This window comes from Nyctereutes procyonoides, unplaced genomic scaffold (assembly GCF_905146905.1).
Source record: "Nyctereutes procyonoides isolate TBG_1078 unplaced genomic scaffold, NYPRO_anot_genome, whole genome shotgun sequence".
Classification (NCBI taxonomy): Eukaryota; Metazoa; Chordata; class Mammalia; order Carnivora; family Canidae; genus Nyctereutes; species Nyctereutes procyonoides.
This window is the reverse complement of record NW_026575020.1, coordinates 29,595,112-29,607,890: the sequence shown is the minus strand read 5'-3', so window position 1 is coordinate 29,607,890 and position 12,779 is coordinate 29,595,112. Positions and strand designations below refer to the sequence as shown.

At 46.7% G+C, this 12,779-nt stretch overlaps 1 protein-coding gene across 5 annotated transcripts in view; it reads left to right on the top strand.

The window, feature by feature from the left end:
- The first annotated feature begins 6,838 nt into the window (after positions 1-6,838).
- The window catches only part of NCBP3 (nuclear cap binding subunit 3), a 38,098-nt gene continuing 32,157 nt past the window's right edge, over positions 6,839-12,779 (top strand). The window contains exons 1-4 of one of the 5 annotated variants that reach the window (XM_055322076.1): positions 6,935-7,071; positions 8,573-8,673; positions 9,181-9,246; positions 11,543-11,648. In XM_055322076.1, coding sequence (XP_055178051.1) covers positions 11,636-11,648 — 13 coding nt within the window. In that variant the 5' untranslated portion in view covers positions 6,935-7,071; positions 8,573-8,673; positions 9,181-9,246; positions 11,543-11,635. Of the gene's footprint in view, positions 7,072-7,703; positions 8,135-8,572; positions 8,674-8,973; positions 9,247-11,542; positions 11,649-12,779 lie in introns of those variants that run through there. The other 4 variants (XM_055322049.1, XM_055322057.1, XM_055322039.1 and 1 more) reach the window with 4 other exon arrangements.

Genomic DNA, 12,779 nt, shown 5'->3' with positions numbered 1-12,779 from the left:
TTTTCTCAAGTGGTCTCCTGGCCTTAGTCCTTAGGACTCTAATCCATCCTCTTACTGGTTACCAGAGCAATCTTCAGGCACCCACCTGACCATGCCCATCCCTCTCAGAACCCTTCCATGCTTCTCCAATGGTCGGCCTGGCATTTGAGGCCCCTGCCATCAGCCCTACTACCCTCTGGATGCTGTCCTGACCACACCCCACACTCCATTCTCTCCTTACTCGCCACAGCTCTTTAGGCCTATCCACTCCGGAAAACTGCCTTCCCCCATCCCTGCCCCTGCTTGTCAAAGTCAGCCCCACCTCCAAGGGGCTGGTTCATCCCAAGCATTGGTCACCAAGCCCTGGGCCTGGGTTTGATTGGCCACATTGTCATGCTTAAGAACTTTGAATAGGATCACGGGTGCATGATGTCATTTCCCTATGAGGACAGCCACTCTAGGAGGCACACTGTGGTAGGGAAACTGAGGCCCAGGAAACTGGGTCTCACTCAATTACATAGCAAGTCAGGGAAGAACCAGACTATGCCCAGGTCCCCTGTCCACCCACCCCACCCAGGTCTGCCCACATCAGCTGCCAGGAAAATGGAGAACCCCACACAGGGAAAGCCTATCTAGGAAAATCAGAGACAGAGGCTGCTCTTCCAAGCCTAACCACACAGGATAGCTGAGCCTAGGCCAGTGGTGTTTAGCTAGACACTAGGGGGTAGTCTGGGGTTTGTCCTGGAGGCCCTAAAGGCAACTGAGGCCTAAAGGCCTAAAGGCAACTGAGGTTTCCAGTTTTCCCAAGGGATCACCCAGACACATACTGGGATCCATATAAACACCCTACAGATTACTTAGTCCCAGCACGCACACAGGCTTGCACACCTGCATAGCCTCGCCTTGGGCAAATAAGCAGGCCTGCCTCCTGGGCCATTGGGACCCTGCCAAGGGAGGCCAGGGGAAGCCATGTGATGCGTGGTACTAGACACTGGAGGTTAACTGAGGCTCAGGAGGAGGCCAGGAGGGTCTGGGGAAGGGTATTCCCTCCATCTCACCTGCAGAACAGAGCCCTGACCTGCAAGGACTCCCTGCACCACTCCAGTCTCCTGCCAGACTGGGTGGCCATAGCTTAAATGACCATCTCCTATCCAGGTCCCCTCTGCCATACACACAAAGAACTGGCTTTGTCCTTGGGCTCTCAGATTCATTTATTTCTCCAGCTAGGATGTCCCAGGGAATGAAGTCTAGATCCTTTCATTCTCCAGGACAGCTGCCAGTCCCCTCCCTGACTTCAAGCTGACCATTCTGTCATTAGCCACCCTAGCTTTGTGGTCACCCTCCCTGCCCTCCCCACTGCCTAAGCCCCCACCATCTCCAAGTCATCTCCTTCAGGAAGCCTTCCCTTGTCTACAACCTCAGAGACACCCTTGCACCAAGACTGGAATCAAGGGCCAGGAATTGCAACCATACCCACTGACGAAGTCACTTTCTCAACCTATATCTGCCACTGACTGTTCCACCATGGTGAAGACCATTCAAAGAGCATCTCTCAGCTGTATCACAAGATGGGGTCTTTCCTCCAGGGACCCCATTCTCTCCACTTGATCCCTAGTAAGGCCATTCTCTGGCCTGTAAATCTCTGGCTTTTTCTGGTCTCCTGTTCCTGCTACTCAGCCTGTAAACTAGCTCAGGCCTCCCGTGAAGCTATAACCCAGATTTCCAGCCCCTTGCCTTTCCAAAGGCTACTGCCTCATACTCCTAGGCATGTAGGTGGAAGCCCCTCCCGCCTCCTCTCTCAGATGCCTTCTGCTACTGCCTGGCTCATTCTGTTCCATTCTCAGCAAGACTGATCACTTTCCTAGCCTCGGTCCATGCAATTGGCTGATGCTGTCTGCATTAAGAGCCTTGTGACACCCCTAACCTCCCTAGCCCTTTGGTCTCCTCAAGAGCCTATCTCCCATGGCCCAGACGTGTCTATGCCGACCGAATGGAATGGAATAATGGGGAACTGCAACATAGGAAGGAACTGGTTAAACCTGTTTACTTGGTCTCCCTGAGTCCAGGGGACCATCACTAAGGCACCTGAACTTTCACAGAAAAGGATCCCCTTGCCTTTAGTTGCTCCCATCTCCTTCTTTAAGACAAGTTGTGCCAATATCTACCCACTTTCCTGGGAAAACCACTCCAAAGCTGAGAGAAGGCTCCCAGCTGTGGTCTGCCTCTCCCATTCTGAATTCAGTCTAAACAGTAGTTATTGGGATGCCTGGGAGGCTCAGCAGTTGAGTGTCTGCCTTTGGCCCAGGTCACGATCACAGGGTCCAGACTGAGTTCCGCATAGGGCTCCCTATGAGGAGCCTGCTTCTCCTTCTGCCCCGCTTATGTCTCTGCCCCGCTCTCTCTCTTTCTCATGAATAAATAAATAAATCTTTTTTAAAAAAGCAGTAGTTATTAACATGCCTACATGCTAGGATCTTCTAGGGAGCTTTGAAAAAAACCCTGATGCCTGGGATCCACCATTAGAGATCCTGATTTAATTGGTCTGGGATATAGTCTGGGTGTCAGGATTTTCTAAAATCAATAGACTTTATTTTTTGGAACAGTTTTCGGTTTATAGAAAAGTTGAGAGTAAAGTACAAAGAGTTCTCATATACCCTCTATACCCTCTCAGCCTCCTCTCCTACCCCTCAGGTTCCCTGTTAGTAACATCTTGCCTTACTGTGTATGGTACATTTATTACAACAAATGAGATAGTATTGATACACCATTTACTAAAGACCACAGTTTCCTTCAGAGTCCACTCTGTGTTGTACACTGTATAAGTTTTGACAAAGGTATACTATCACATATCCACCCTTACAGTTTCATACAGAATAGTTTCACTGCCGTAAGAATCCCCCATGTCCCACCTGTCCATCCCTCCCTCCCCTAACCCCTACCCCTCACCTATATGCCCAACCAAAAACCGAGGTGGTGATGTTGGGAGTGAGGAGGAGGAGGGCAGGCCTGGATAACGCATACTGAAAAGATCAGTCTGGCTACAGTGTGGAGGAGGGATGAGGGTGGAGGAACCAGAAAAAAAAAACAGAAAAATCAATGGGAAAGCCACTGCAGACAAGATAGGATATGATGATGGCTGGGATGGAAAGAATGACGAGGAATGATAGCCAAGAGGATGGAAAGAAGCAGATAGACATGAGGGATATGGAAGAGAACAGGGATGCCATGAGACATTCAAGGGAAGATGTGCAGTAGGCAGTTAGACATTTGGGTTTGGAGCTCAGAGAAGAGAGGAGAAGAGAGACGAGGATGTGGGGAACCTGAGGAATGTACGGCAGGAGAACTGGAAGCCATGGATATGATAAGATGGCCTAGACATTGAGTATGGGGTGAGGAGAAAGAGCGTCTAGTATTGAGTTCTAAACAACTGTTAATATTGGGTGAAGAGGAAGAACCCAAAAAGGTACTGGAGCAGGAGCAGCAGAGCAGGGAAGGCAAAAAAGGAAAACCAAGTGTGGCTTTTTAATGGAAGAGTGTGTATAATTTCAAGAACTAGGCAGTAACCAGCAGTGTCCATGATACAGAGTAGTCAGGTCAGATAGAGAAAAGGAGGGAAGACAGTCCTTTCAAGAATTTAGCTGTGTAGGAGGTTGGGCAAGATGGATACAACTCCCTCACTAGGGTCAGCTGCCTCACGAGCTTTCCTTTAACTGTGGACATTTTCCTTAACAACCTGTACATGTTCCAAGGATAGACATGAACTGGGGCATGTGAGGCATGGGGTTGTGTGTACCCAATTTAAAGCTATTAAAGGACATCTCTGAATAGGCATCACCTCAGGTCACTGGACCATGTTACCAATCCTCCGGTAGCATTTGATTTCATTAGAAGCTTCTATTATCTTTTCATTGCTTTTCCTTTTGTTACCCTAGGAGAGGTAGGCTTCTATTATTTTTATTCCCCTTCTCTATGAATGAGAGAGAGAAAGGAGGTGTGGCCAATTCCCAAAAAATGGAAGCCTATTGAAGACCATGTTAGTATCCTTCCTTGTCCCCTAGCCTCCGTCTTCACAAAATTTTTAAAAGACTTGTCCATACTTTTTCACATTCCACCATTAATCTACCTTCTCCTTCATGGACATTGGTCTCCTCAAGGTTGCCAACAGCCAACAAGCCTCTAGACCCAAGCCAAGTTCTGCTGCATTTGACACTTGATCACTTGCTTTGTGAAATTCTCTCTCCTGTCTGTCCCAGTGTCCCACTCTCCTGGTTTCTACTGTTAATAAGAAATCATCCAGACTTGGAAATAGAAAAAAGAACTACACTGATGTCCTCTCAGCGTGGTGTCAGGTGTTGTTCAACATGCCAGTTTCACCTGGGGATCATCTGATTTTCTAGGGATGTGTACATTTGCTTGACTTCTGATTCACTATTGATTAGGATATTTTACGACTCTGTAAGGATAGAAGCTAGTTCATAGGAAACTTAAAATGAGTAAATGATTCTTGTCCAATAGCAATGCAAATATTTTCTGTCTGGTAAAAAGGGGAACCCCAAAGTTGCACTTTCTTGCATTGTAGGGCAATAACCTTTGCTGTTAAATTTATTTCAGCATTCCTTTGACCAACTCCGTATTCATTTTCAAATTCTCTTTGAATTAATGTTAACATCTTATGGATGTCCTCATTCATTAATCAATTAATAAAGCTTTGACATGTGTTCATTTTATATTTAAGTCATGTTTTTTGACTTTTTTGAAAATTATTCTTTGCCCCTCCTAGTTCTGCACTGAGGACAGAGGTGAAGGAAATGAGTTAGGGGTAAATTAGGTGACCAAAAAGGAAAGGCACAAAAGGCATTCCTGGCAGGAGTCTCGGAACCCTGGTGTTTGCCTGGTTCCCTGGCTTGCTCTGGATTCCTAATTCTCCTGCCAGCTAGAGGTCCCCCAGGGAACTGGTTTTCCTCTGATCTGTGCTGAACTGCAATGCCTGAATCCTCAAGCAACAAGGCTCCTATCCTGTGGGGAGAGGGTCTGCCCAACTTTCTCTGCTGGCCTCCTGAGGTAACAGCTGAAGAAGGACTGTGTCCGCCCCTCCCCATCCCCCACCTCTGCAGGCCTAGAAAACAAGTGTAATCGTGGGGTGTGTGATTGTCACCCAAAGCACAAAAATATTTCTTTGAAATGTTCTTTAAAATTCATGCAAATGCATTCCATGCATTAATCCAACTTGTAACTATGAGTCCCTTTCGCAAAACAAAACTTGCCCTCTAAAGAGCCCCATCTTGTGTTTGTGCTGTGATTCTGCCCACGTTTCAGAAAAACTTTGATGTGTTGTACTCCTTCTATTGGGGTCCTACATCTACACATATCATTCAACCCTCACAGTCTCCTTTGAGGGGTAATATTATCCCATTTTACTGATGAAGAACCTGAGATATTGAAGGGTTACATAGCTTGCCAAGGTGGCTTACGTGGTGTAAGGGGCAGAGCTAGTCAGTTTGAAACCCAGACACATCTGATGTTGATTATGCTCTCCCTTGGTTTATAATTATTTGTTCCTCCATGGTTCAAGCTAGTAGAGCCTGAGACCCTAGGGGTCCCACTTACACACTCTTCAGATGGGAAGACAGGCCCAGATAGGGGCCAAATCTAGCCTAAGGTAAGGGAGGGAAGGGAAGGTGCAAAATCAGGACTCAAAGCAAAAACTGACCAGTGGTGCCCTCTGGAAGCCTTGAGGACCCTCCCTGTCTCCCAACCAGGTTGTTAGAAATGCTGCAAGAGGGATCCCTGGGTGGCTCAAGCGGTTTAGCGCCTGCCTTGGGCCCAGGGCGTGATCCTAGAGACCAGGGATCGAGTTCCACATCAGGCTCCTTGCATGGAGCCTGCTTCTCCCTCTGCCTGTGTCTCTGCCTCTCTCTCTCTCTCTCTCTCTGTCTCTCATGAATAAAAAATAAATAAATAAACAAATAAATAAATAAATAGAATCTTAAAAAAAATGCTGCAAGAACATACTCAGGAGTTTACAGTGGACTGAGCTCTGGGGAGTCAGGAAATTAGGGTTTAAGCTCTGGGCTTTTGGGCAGCTCATTGCCCTTCTGAAGTCTCAATATCTGTGTATATAAAATGGGCCACTTATTGGGAGACTCGAAAGAGACAAAGGTTGGCAAGGTAAGTAGGTTGTAAACCTACCAACTGGCTAGAAGTGATAGACCAAGGCTCATTCTGGGCTCTGGAGCCAGACTCCTTAGGCTCAGATTGTTTTTATTGCTTAAATAATAGCCTGTCACCTGGGTGCTTGGGTGGCTCACTCAGTTGAGCATCCCACTCTTGATTTCAGCTCAGGTCCTTGAGTTCAAGCCCCCCATTGAGCTCCATGCTCTACGTGGAGATTGATAGATAGATAGATAGATAGATAGATAGATGGATGATAAAATAAATGGCCTGTCACCGTGAAATTTCTATGCCTCAGTTTCCTCATACATGAAATGGGAGTAATAACAGCACCCATTAAATAGAGTTGTAAGATATCAAGCACTCAGAACAGTCACTGACACATAGTGATCATGCAGTAACGCTGCCTTTTATAACAGGTTCACTGTCGAAGGCGTGCCTATCCTCCAAGCGCGACCGCAGGGATCTCCCCCCGGCGGCCCCGCCACCCCTCCCGTAGGCCCGGCCCCCAGTCCCCCGACTCGGGCCCGCCTTCTCCTCACCCCGTCCCGCTCCAGCTGTCCTGGGTCCCTCCCGCCACCAGGGGGCGGCGGCGCTGAGGGGGAGGGGTGTGGCGCTTCTAGCCGAAGCAGGCGACACTCTAGGGAGCAGCGGCCGCTGCTCTGTGGCCAGTGGCGGCGGCGCTCTAGCCGGCGAGTGTGCGAGGCGGGCTCTCAGTGGTGCGGCCGGCAGGCGGCTATGGCGGCCGTACGGGGCCTGCGAGTGTCGGTGAAGGCAGAGGCCCCGGCGGGGCCGGCCCTGGGGCTCCCGTCGCCTCAGGCGGACTCTGGTTTGGAGCGTGGCGAGCCGGAGCCCATGGAGGTGGAGGAGGGCGAGCTGGAGATTGTGCCGGTGCGGCGCTCCCTGAAGGAGCTGATCCCGGTACGGGCTGGGGGCGGGGGCGAGGAGGAGGTCGCCGAGCTGGGGCCCCTGGGGCCGGGCGGCCGGAAGGGGAGGAGGCCGGCGCCGGGGAAGTCGGGGGAAAGGGAAAGAGGGGAGGGAGCGCCCAGGGGGCGGAGGCGCCGGGCTCGGGGGGAGACGGGGAGCGGGAGAAGGGGCGCCGGGCGCCCGGAAATAGGTGTGGAGGGGCTGGAGATGGGGGAGCCTGGGGGTGCTGAGGACAGCCCCTTTGCTGCCTCTGAGCCAGGCTGTGCAGGGGCGGCGGGCAGGGCGGGCTGGGGCTGTCTGGGGGCGCGAGGTGAATCACGGTGGGGCCCCGGGCCGGGACGCCGGCGTCAGAGTCTCCGGTGGAGCTCCTGTTGGTTCAGCGGAGCGCTCGCGGCTCCTCTTGGAGGGTCGGACTTGTCAGCTGCAGAAACTTCGTGTTTCTTTTGTGACTTGAGAGTCCTCCTGGCCCCATTCTCCTCGCTCTGTAGCACCTACACCTGGCCGCAAACACGTGACCCTTAGTGAGACCCAAACAAGCGAACCAGCGGGGGAGGGGGGAGGGGGGAGGGAGGGCGGGGGCGGGGCGTGCTCCGTCTCTTATCACCTAGGGGGTGAGTGAGAGGGGCTTTGCTTTTGGTTGGGTGGTCCTGTGTTGGGTTCTGAGGCCTGATCCCGGGCCTGCATGGCTCTTATGTATGTACTCAGTTTCTCATCTGACATGAACCCCTTTTTTACCATGTCAGCAAAGTCTGGCTTTTTAAACCGAAATTGTGGGAAAAGGCAAAGAAGATGGGATCACTAAAGACAGTAGACGATAAGGACCCTAGTAACAACAGTTAACATGGTGGCTTTTTACCATTTACTACGTTACGTTGTTTAAGTGTCACTGTAGTTGTGAAGTAGATCGCATCCTTTTATTCGTTCAGTGCAACATGTGGTTACCGCATCCCTACTGTGTGCCAGGCACAATGTAGGCACTCGTCAAGATCAAGATTAAAGTCTTCCCCTGGCGTTTATGTTTTAGTTGGAAGACACAAATAAAGAATTTCTGATAGTGGTAAGTGCTTTGAAGAAAGTAAAACACGTTAACGGGACAGGAGTGCAGAAGACAGGGAAGGTGTGCAGAGCAAGAAGCCAAATGGTACGGGATGGTCAGGGAAGTGGTTTCAGATACTGACATTTAAGCTGAAACCTGCGTGACAAAAAGGAGCCAACCACGTGCAGAACATATTCCCAGCAGGGGCGACAGCAGGTGCAAAGGCTCTGAGATGGGAACAAAATTGTTTTGTTGGAGAAATGGTAAGTTCCGTAGAGCAAATGGGAGAGCCGTTAAAGAGGTCAGGAAGGTAGGCAGATACTGTGGAGGAAACCCAGGCCCAGAGAGGCGAAAGGAATTGTACAGTGTTGTGTAATTAGTGAATCTCAGAGCTGTGACTTCAGTCTTCGGCTTCCAAATCCCATCCTCTTTTCATTGCACTGTGCTGTGTTTTCCCAGGAGGTCTAGGTGAGTCTGGAGTTTCTGCATTTTGGTGAAGACTTGTGCTCCACCTGGTGGCCTGATACGATGAATTTGTCCTATGTGGGCTGGGGAGATGAGTGAGTGTGCCTTACTTAACTTGGACCTTTTTCATGAAAGCCTGTGTATTTTCATTTACATAAATACCTTAAGCAGATGGATTTGGTTAAGGTTTGGGACAGGATCTGATCTAGAAAAGACTTTTTGTTAGAGTGGTTGATTGCTTACTACCTGAAGTTACTGAGACACACTTCCTCATAATAAAGGGTTGTCAGGGTGAGGAAGGATTGCTGAAAGGAATGACTATCCAAAAGGAATCTGTTGCAGGGCTGTCTTTTATTATGTGTTTTTCTTCAGTTTTTTTTTTTTTTTTTTTTTAGATTTTATTTACTTATTCATGAGAGAGAGAAAGAGGCAGAGACACAGGCAGAGGGAGAAGCAGGCTCCATCCAGGGAACCTGATGTGGGACTCGATCCAGGGGCTCCAGGATCAGGCCCTGGGCTGAAGGCGGCGCTAAAGCGCTGAGCCACTGGGCTGCCCCTTCTTCAGTTCTCTTAGCATTTCTTAATCTTTCTCCGTGCGTTAGGACACAAGCAGAAGATATGAAAACAAGGCTGGTAGCTTCATCACCGGAATTGATGTTACCTCCAAGGTAAGACACCATAATTTATTTATTCATTTTGATAAGCAGGTGAACTTAATGGATGTGGCCCCCAGAACTTGTGAAATACCAGTTACTCTTTACCTCCTTTTTTCTTTTGTTGCTTGACCAAAACTTTTTTTTTTTAAGATTTTATTTATTCATTAGAGACACAGAGAAGCAGAGACATAGGCAGAGGGAGAGCAGGCTTCCTGTGGGGAGCCCGATGTGGGACTCGATCCTGACCCCAGGATCACGCTGTGAGCCCAAGGCAGATGCTCAACTGCTGAGCCACCCAGGCGTCCCCATTTTTTTTAACTTAAATTTTGTATTACACAATGATGTGTTCATGCATCCTGAAAACATACAGGCAGCATTTGTGTTCTTATATTATGAAAAGGTAAAATCCATGTACCTAGTTGCCTGTGCTTAACCATATCTAAGAAAAAGTTCTATACTGGGAATGCTTTTTTTTATGCTATGTCTATTCTTTAAAAATATGTATGCTGTGTCCACGTTAATGAAACAAAACATGAAAAATACTTGGCATATAGTAGGCTATTAGTATAAATGTCTTTATTCTTCACTGGTTGCAGGCTTAGAAAAATAGAGTTTCCTGATTCTGTGGCTGTCTAAACTTTGAAAGCCAAGTCAGCTGAATTATTCTCAGTACCCGGGAGTATTACCTTTTATCTAGTGATTGCTATTACTAAATTACCAGCTTTCCTGTAACTCTTTACAGAGCCTAATCTATTATTTTCCTTGTTATAAACAGTCAGGATGCATTTGTTGCTTTAATTGGTGATATCCAACTTAGACATTCATTTTGATTTTAAAGTGTGCAGTTTAGAACAGAATTTCGCATTATGATTCTGAATAATAGTAGTGTTTAACTATATTGGGCATATAATAATATGTCATGCTTATCTTTATATTTTATCTGGGTCTCAATCTTAGATTCCTTAAAGGCCAAAAGAAAGACCTTGTCATCTTTTAGACAGGCAAGAAAATAGAATAAAATGAAGATGTTGGGGTTCCCTGGGGGGCTCAGCGGTTTAGCGCCTGCCTTCGGCCCAGGGCATGATCCTGGAGTCCTGGGATCGAGTCCTGCATCAGGCTCCTGCATGGAACCTGCTTCTCCCTCTGCCTGTGTCTCTGCCTCTCTCTCTCTCTCTCTCTCTCTCTCTCTCTCTCTCTCTCTGTCTCTCATGAATAAATAAATAAAATCTTAAAAAAAATAAAAAAAATTTTTAAAAATGAAGATGTTTTCTTATTGTAATTGAAAAAGTAGATTGTTCTGTTCTTATTCTGGTACAGTTGCCATTGTATGAAACATGTATGAGGGAAAGGGTGGTAGCCCCAGAATTGGTACTTAAGTTGTTATTAGGAGAAGGTAGGTTTGTTGTTTGCACTGGGAAGAGCTGAGTGAAGAAAATTAGTATAACTGTTGGGGAATAACAAAGTGTTGCTGCTTTACCAATCTCACAAGCTTTCTTGTAGTCAGACCTTCAATTAGTGTGGCAGAGTCAATGTGCAATTAGTGCAGAGTTCCTAAGAGCTATTGGAAACCCACAGTTGGGCCTGGATTTATTTTAGCTCTTGGAGAAAAACTTGTGAAGCTGATTAGTTTGTTTTTCAGTGAAGTATCAGTGCTTCTTGTCACTTAAAGATGAAAACTGGCAATTCCATGGATGCAAGCCTAGAATAGAGAGAGTTTCTGTGCTTCAAAATGTTATTTTTAAACAGGGAAAACACTTTAGGGAGTGGACTGCTCAGGCAGACATAATGTGATAGGTGTGATTACCATGCACACAGATGACGTGAAATGGGGGTGGTGGTTGGGCTTCTAGAAACAGCACTGAGATCAGAAGATTGTGCCCCCCCACACACACACACACAACTAGCCAAAGTATCTCCAGCAAACCTTTTGACTTTTTTTTGTACCTCAATTTCTGCATCTGGAAAAATGGAGTGAGATTGTTTGTATGATTGCTAATAATAAATAAAATGTCATAACGAAAGCATTCATTACTCATTGAATCAACAAATACTCATTGAATTCCTACTATGCCCTTGACACAGTGATAGCCATTGAATCATGGTGATTATTACAAATTTTAGCAGTATTAGTATATACTCTCCCAGTCATTGACTGTAAATACCCAGTTCTCTGCAAAAATTATTAAAGGCATAATGTTGCTTATTTCTTTTGATTTACTTTCTGGTTGTCATTGAAACATCATGTTGCATTTGTGATTTAACTTTCCTCCTCCATGTGTCACTTCTTTGGCTTTTCCTTACCTTCTAGGAAGCAATTGAAAAGAAAGAACAGCGAGCCAAGCGTTTCCATTTTCGATCAGAAGTAAATCTTGCCCAAAGAAATGTAGCCTTGGACAGAGACATGATGAAGAAAGGTACAATGTGTTTGGGGTTATTTTTCCACATTTCCCCAGAGAATGGCTTTTCCCTCCATGGCCTCGTGCTTCCGGCCTTGCCTTGCATGTCTAGTCCTCATCCAAACACTCCCAAAGGAAGGGACTTGCAAAGCCTCCATTTCTGAGGTGATGTGTTTGAAGTTGTGCCACTGTTAGCTGTGTCTTTAGATGCTGTAGCTGGGAAGAAAGAGATTGTCGTGTTTGAGAAAGCCAAGGAAGGTCACCTCGATAGTGGCAGAGCTGAGATTACAACCTATACTTCTACAGACTCTTACTCATTTTTTACTTTTATTACAGAAGTGTTAACTTTTCTTTGCCTTTAAATGTAATGGAATTGTGGGGTGTCTGACTGGCTCAGTCATTTAAATGTCTGACTCTCGGTTTCCACTCAGGTGAGGGACATCTCAGAGTCATGAGATCCAGCCCCACATTGGGCTCTGCACTCAGTGCTGTCAGCTCAAGTTTCTCCCTCCTCCCTTTGTCCCTCCTCAAGCATGCTCGCTTGCTTGAGCATATGCACTCTCTCTAAAATAAATAAATCTTGGGATCCCTGGGTGGCACAGCGGTTTGGCGCCTGCCTTTGGCCCAGGGTGCGATCCTGGAGACCCGGGATCGAATCCCACATCGGGCTCCCGGTACATGGAGCCTGCTTCTCCCTCTGCCTGTGTCTCTGCCCCTCTCTCTCTGTGACTATCATAAATAAATAAATAAAATAAAAAAATTTAAAAAAAAAATAAATAAATCTTTTTTTTTAATAAATCTTTTTTAAAAATGTAATGGAAGTGTATCACACTGATACTTTTTTTTTGAGGAATCAGAGATAACTGGGATTGGTAGGGGAAAGCCATTAATACTTGTGTGATACAGGCTTAGAATTTTATTTTTGTGTTTTATTAGGGTAAATATTTTGCCTCCTAAAACTTACCCTGAATTATATATGGTAATCTGCCTCAGTCTTCCAAAGCAATTTATAAATAAAAGGAAAAAATTATTATTTTTTTGGTTTACAGCCCATCTTATTCCACTCTAATATAAATCCACCAATGCAAAAGGTATTTGCAAATTTGGGTATTTGTGAAGGGCTTAATAGGCATCCGTAATATATCCTTA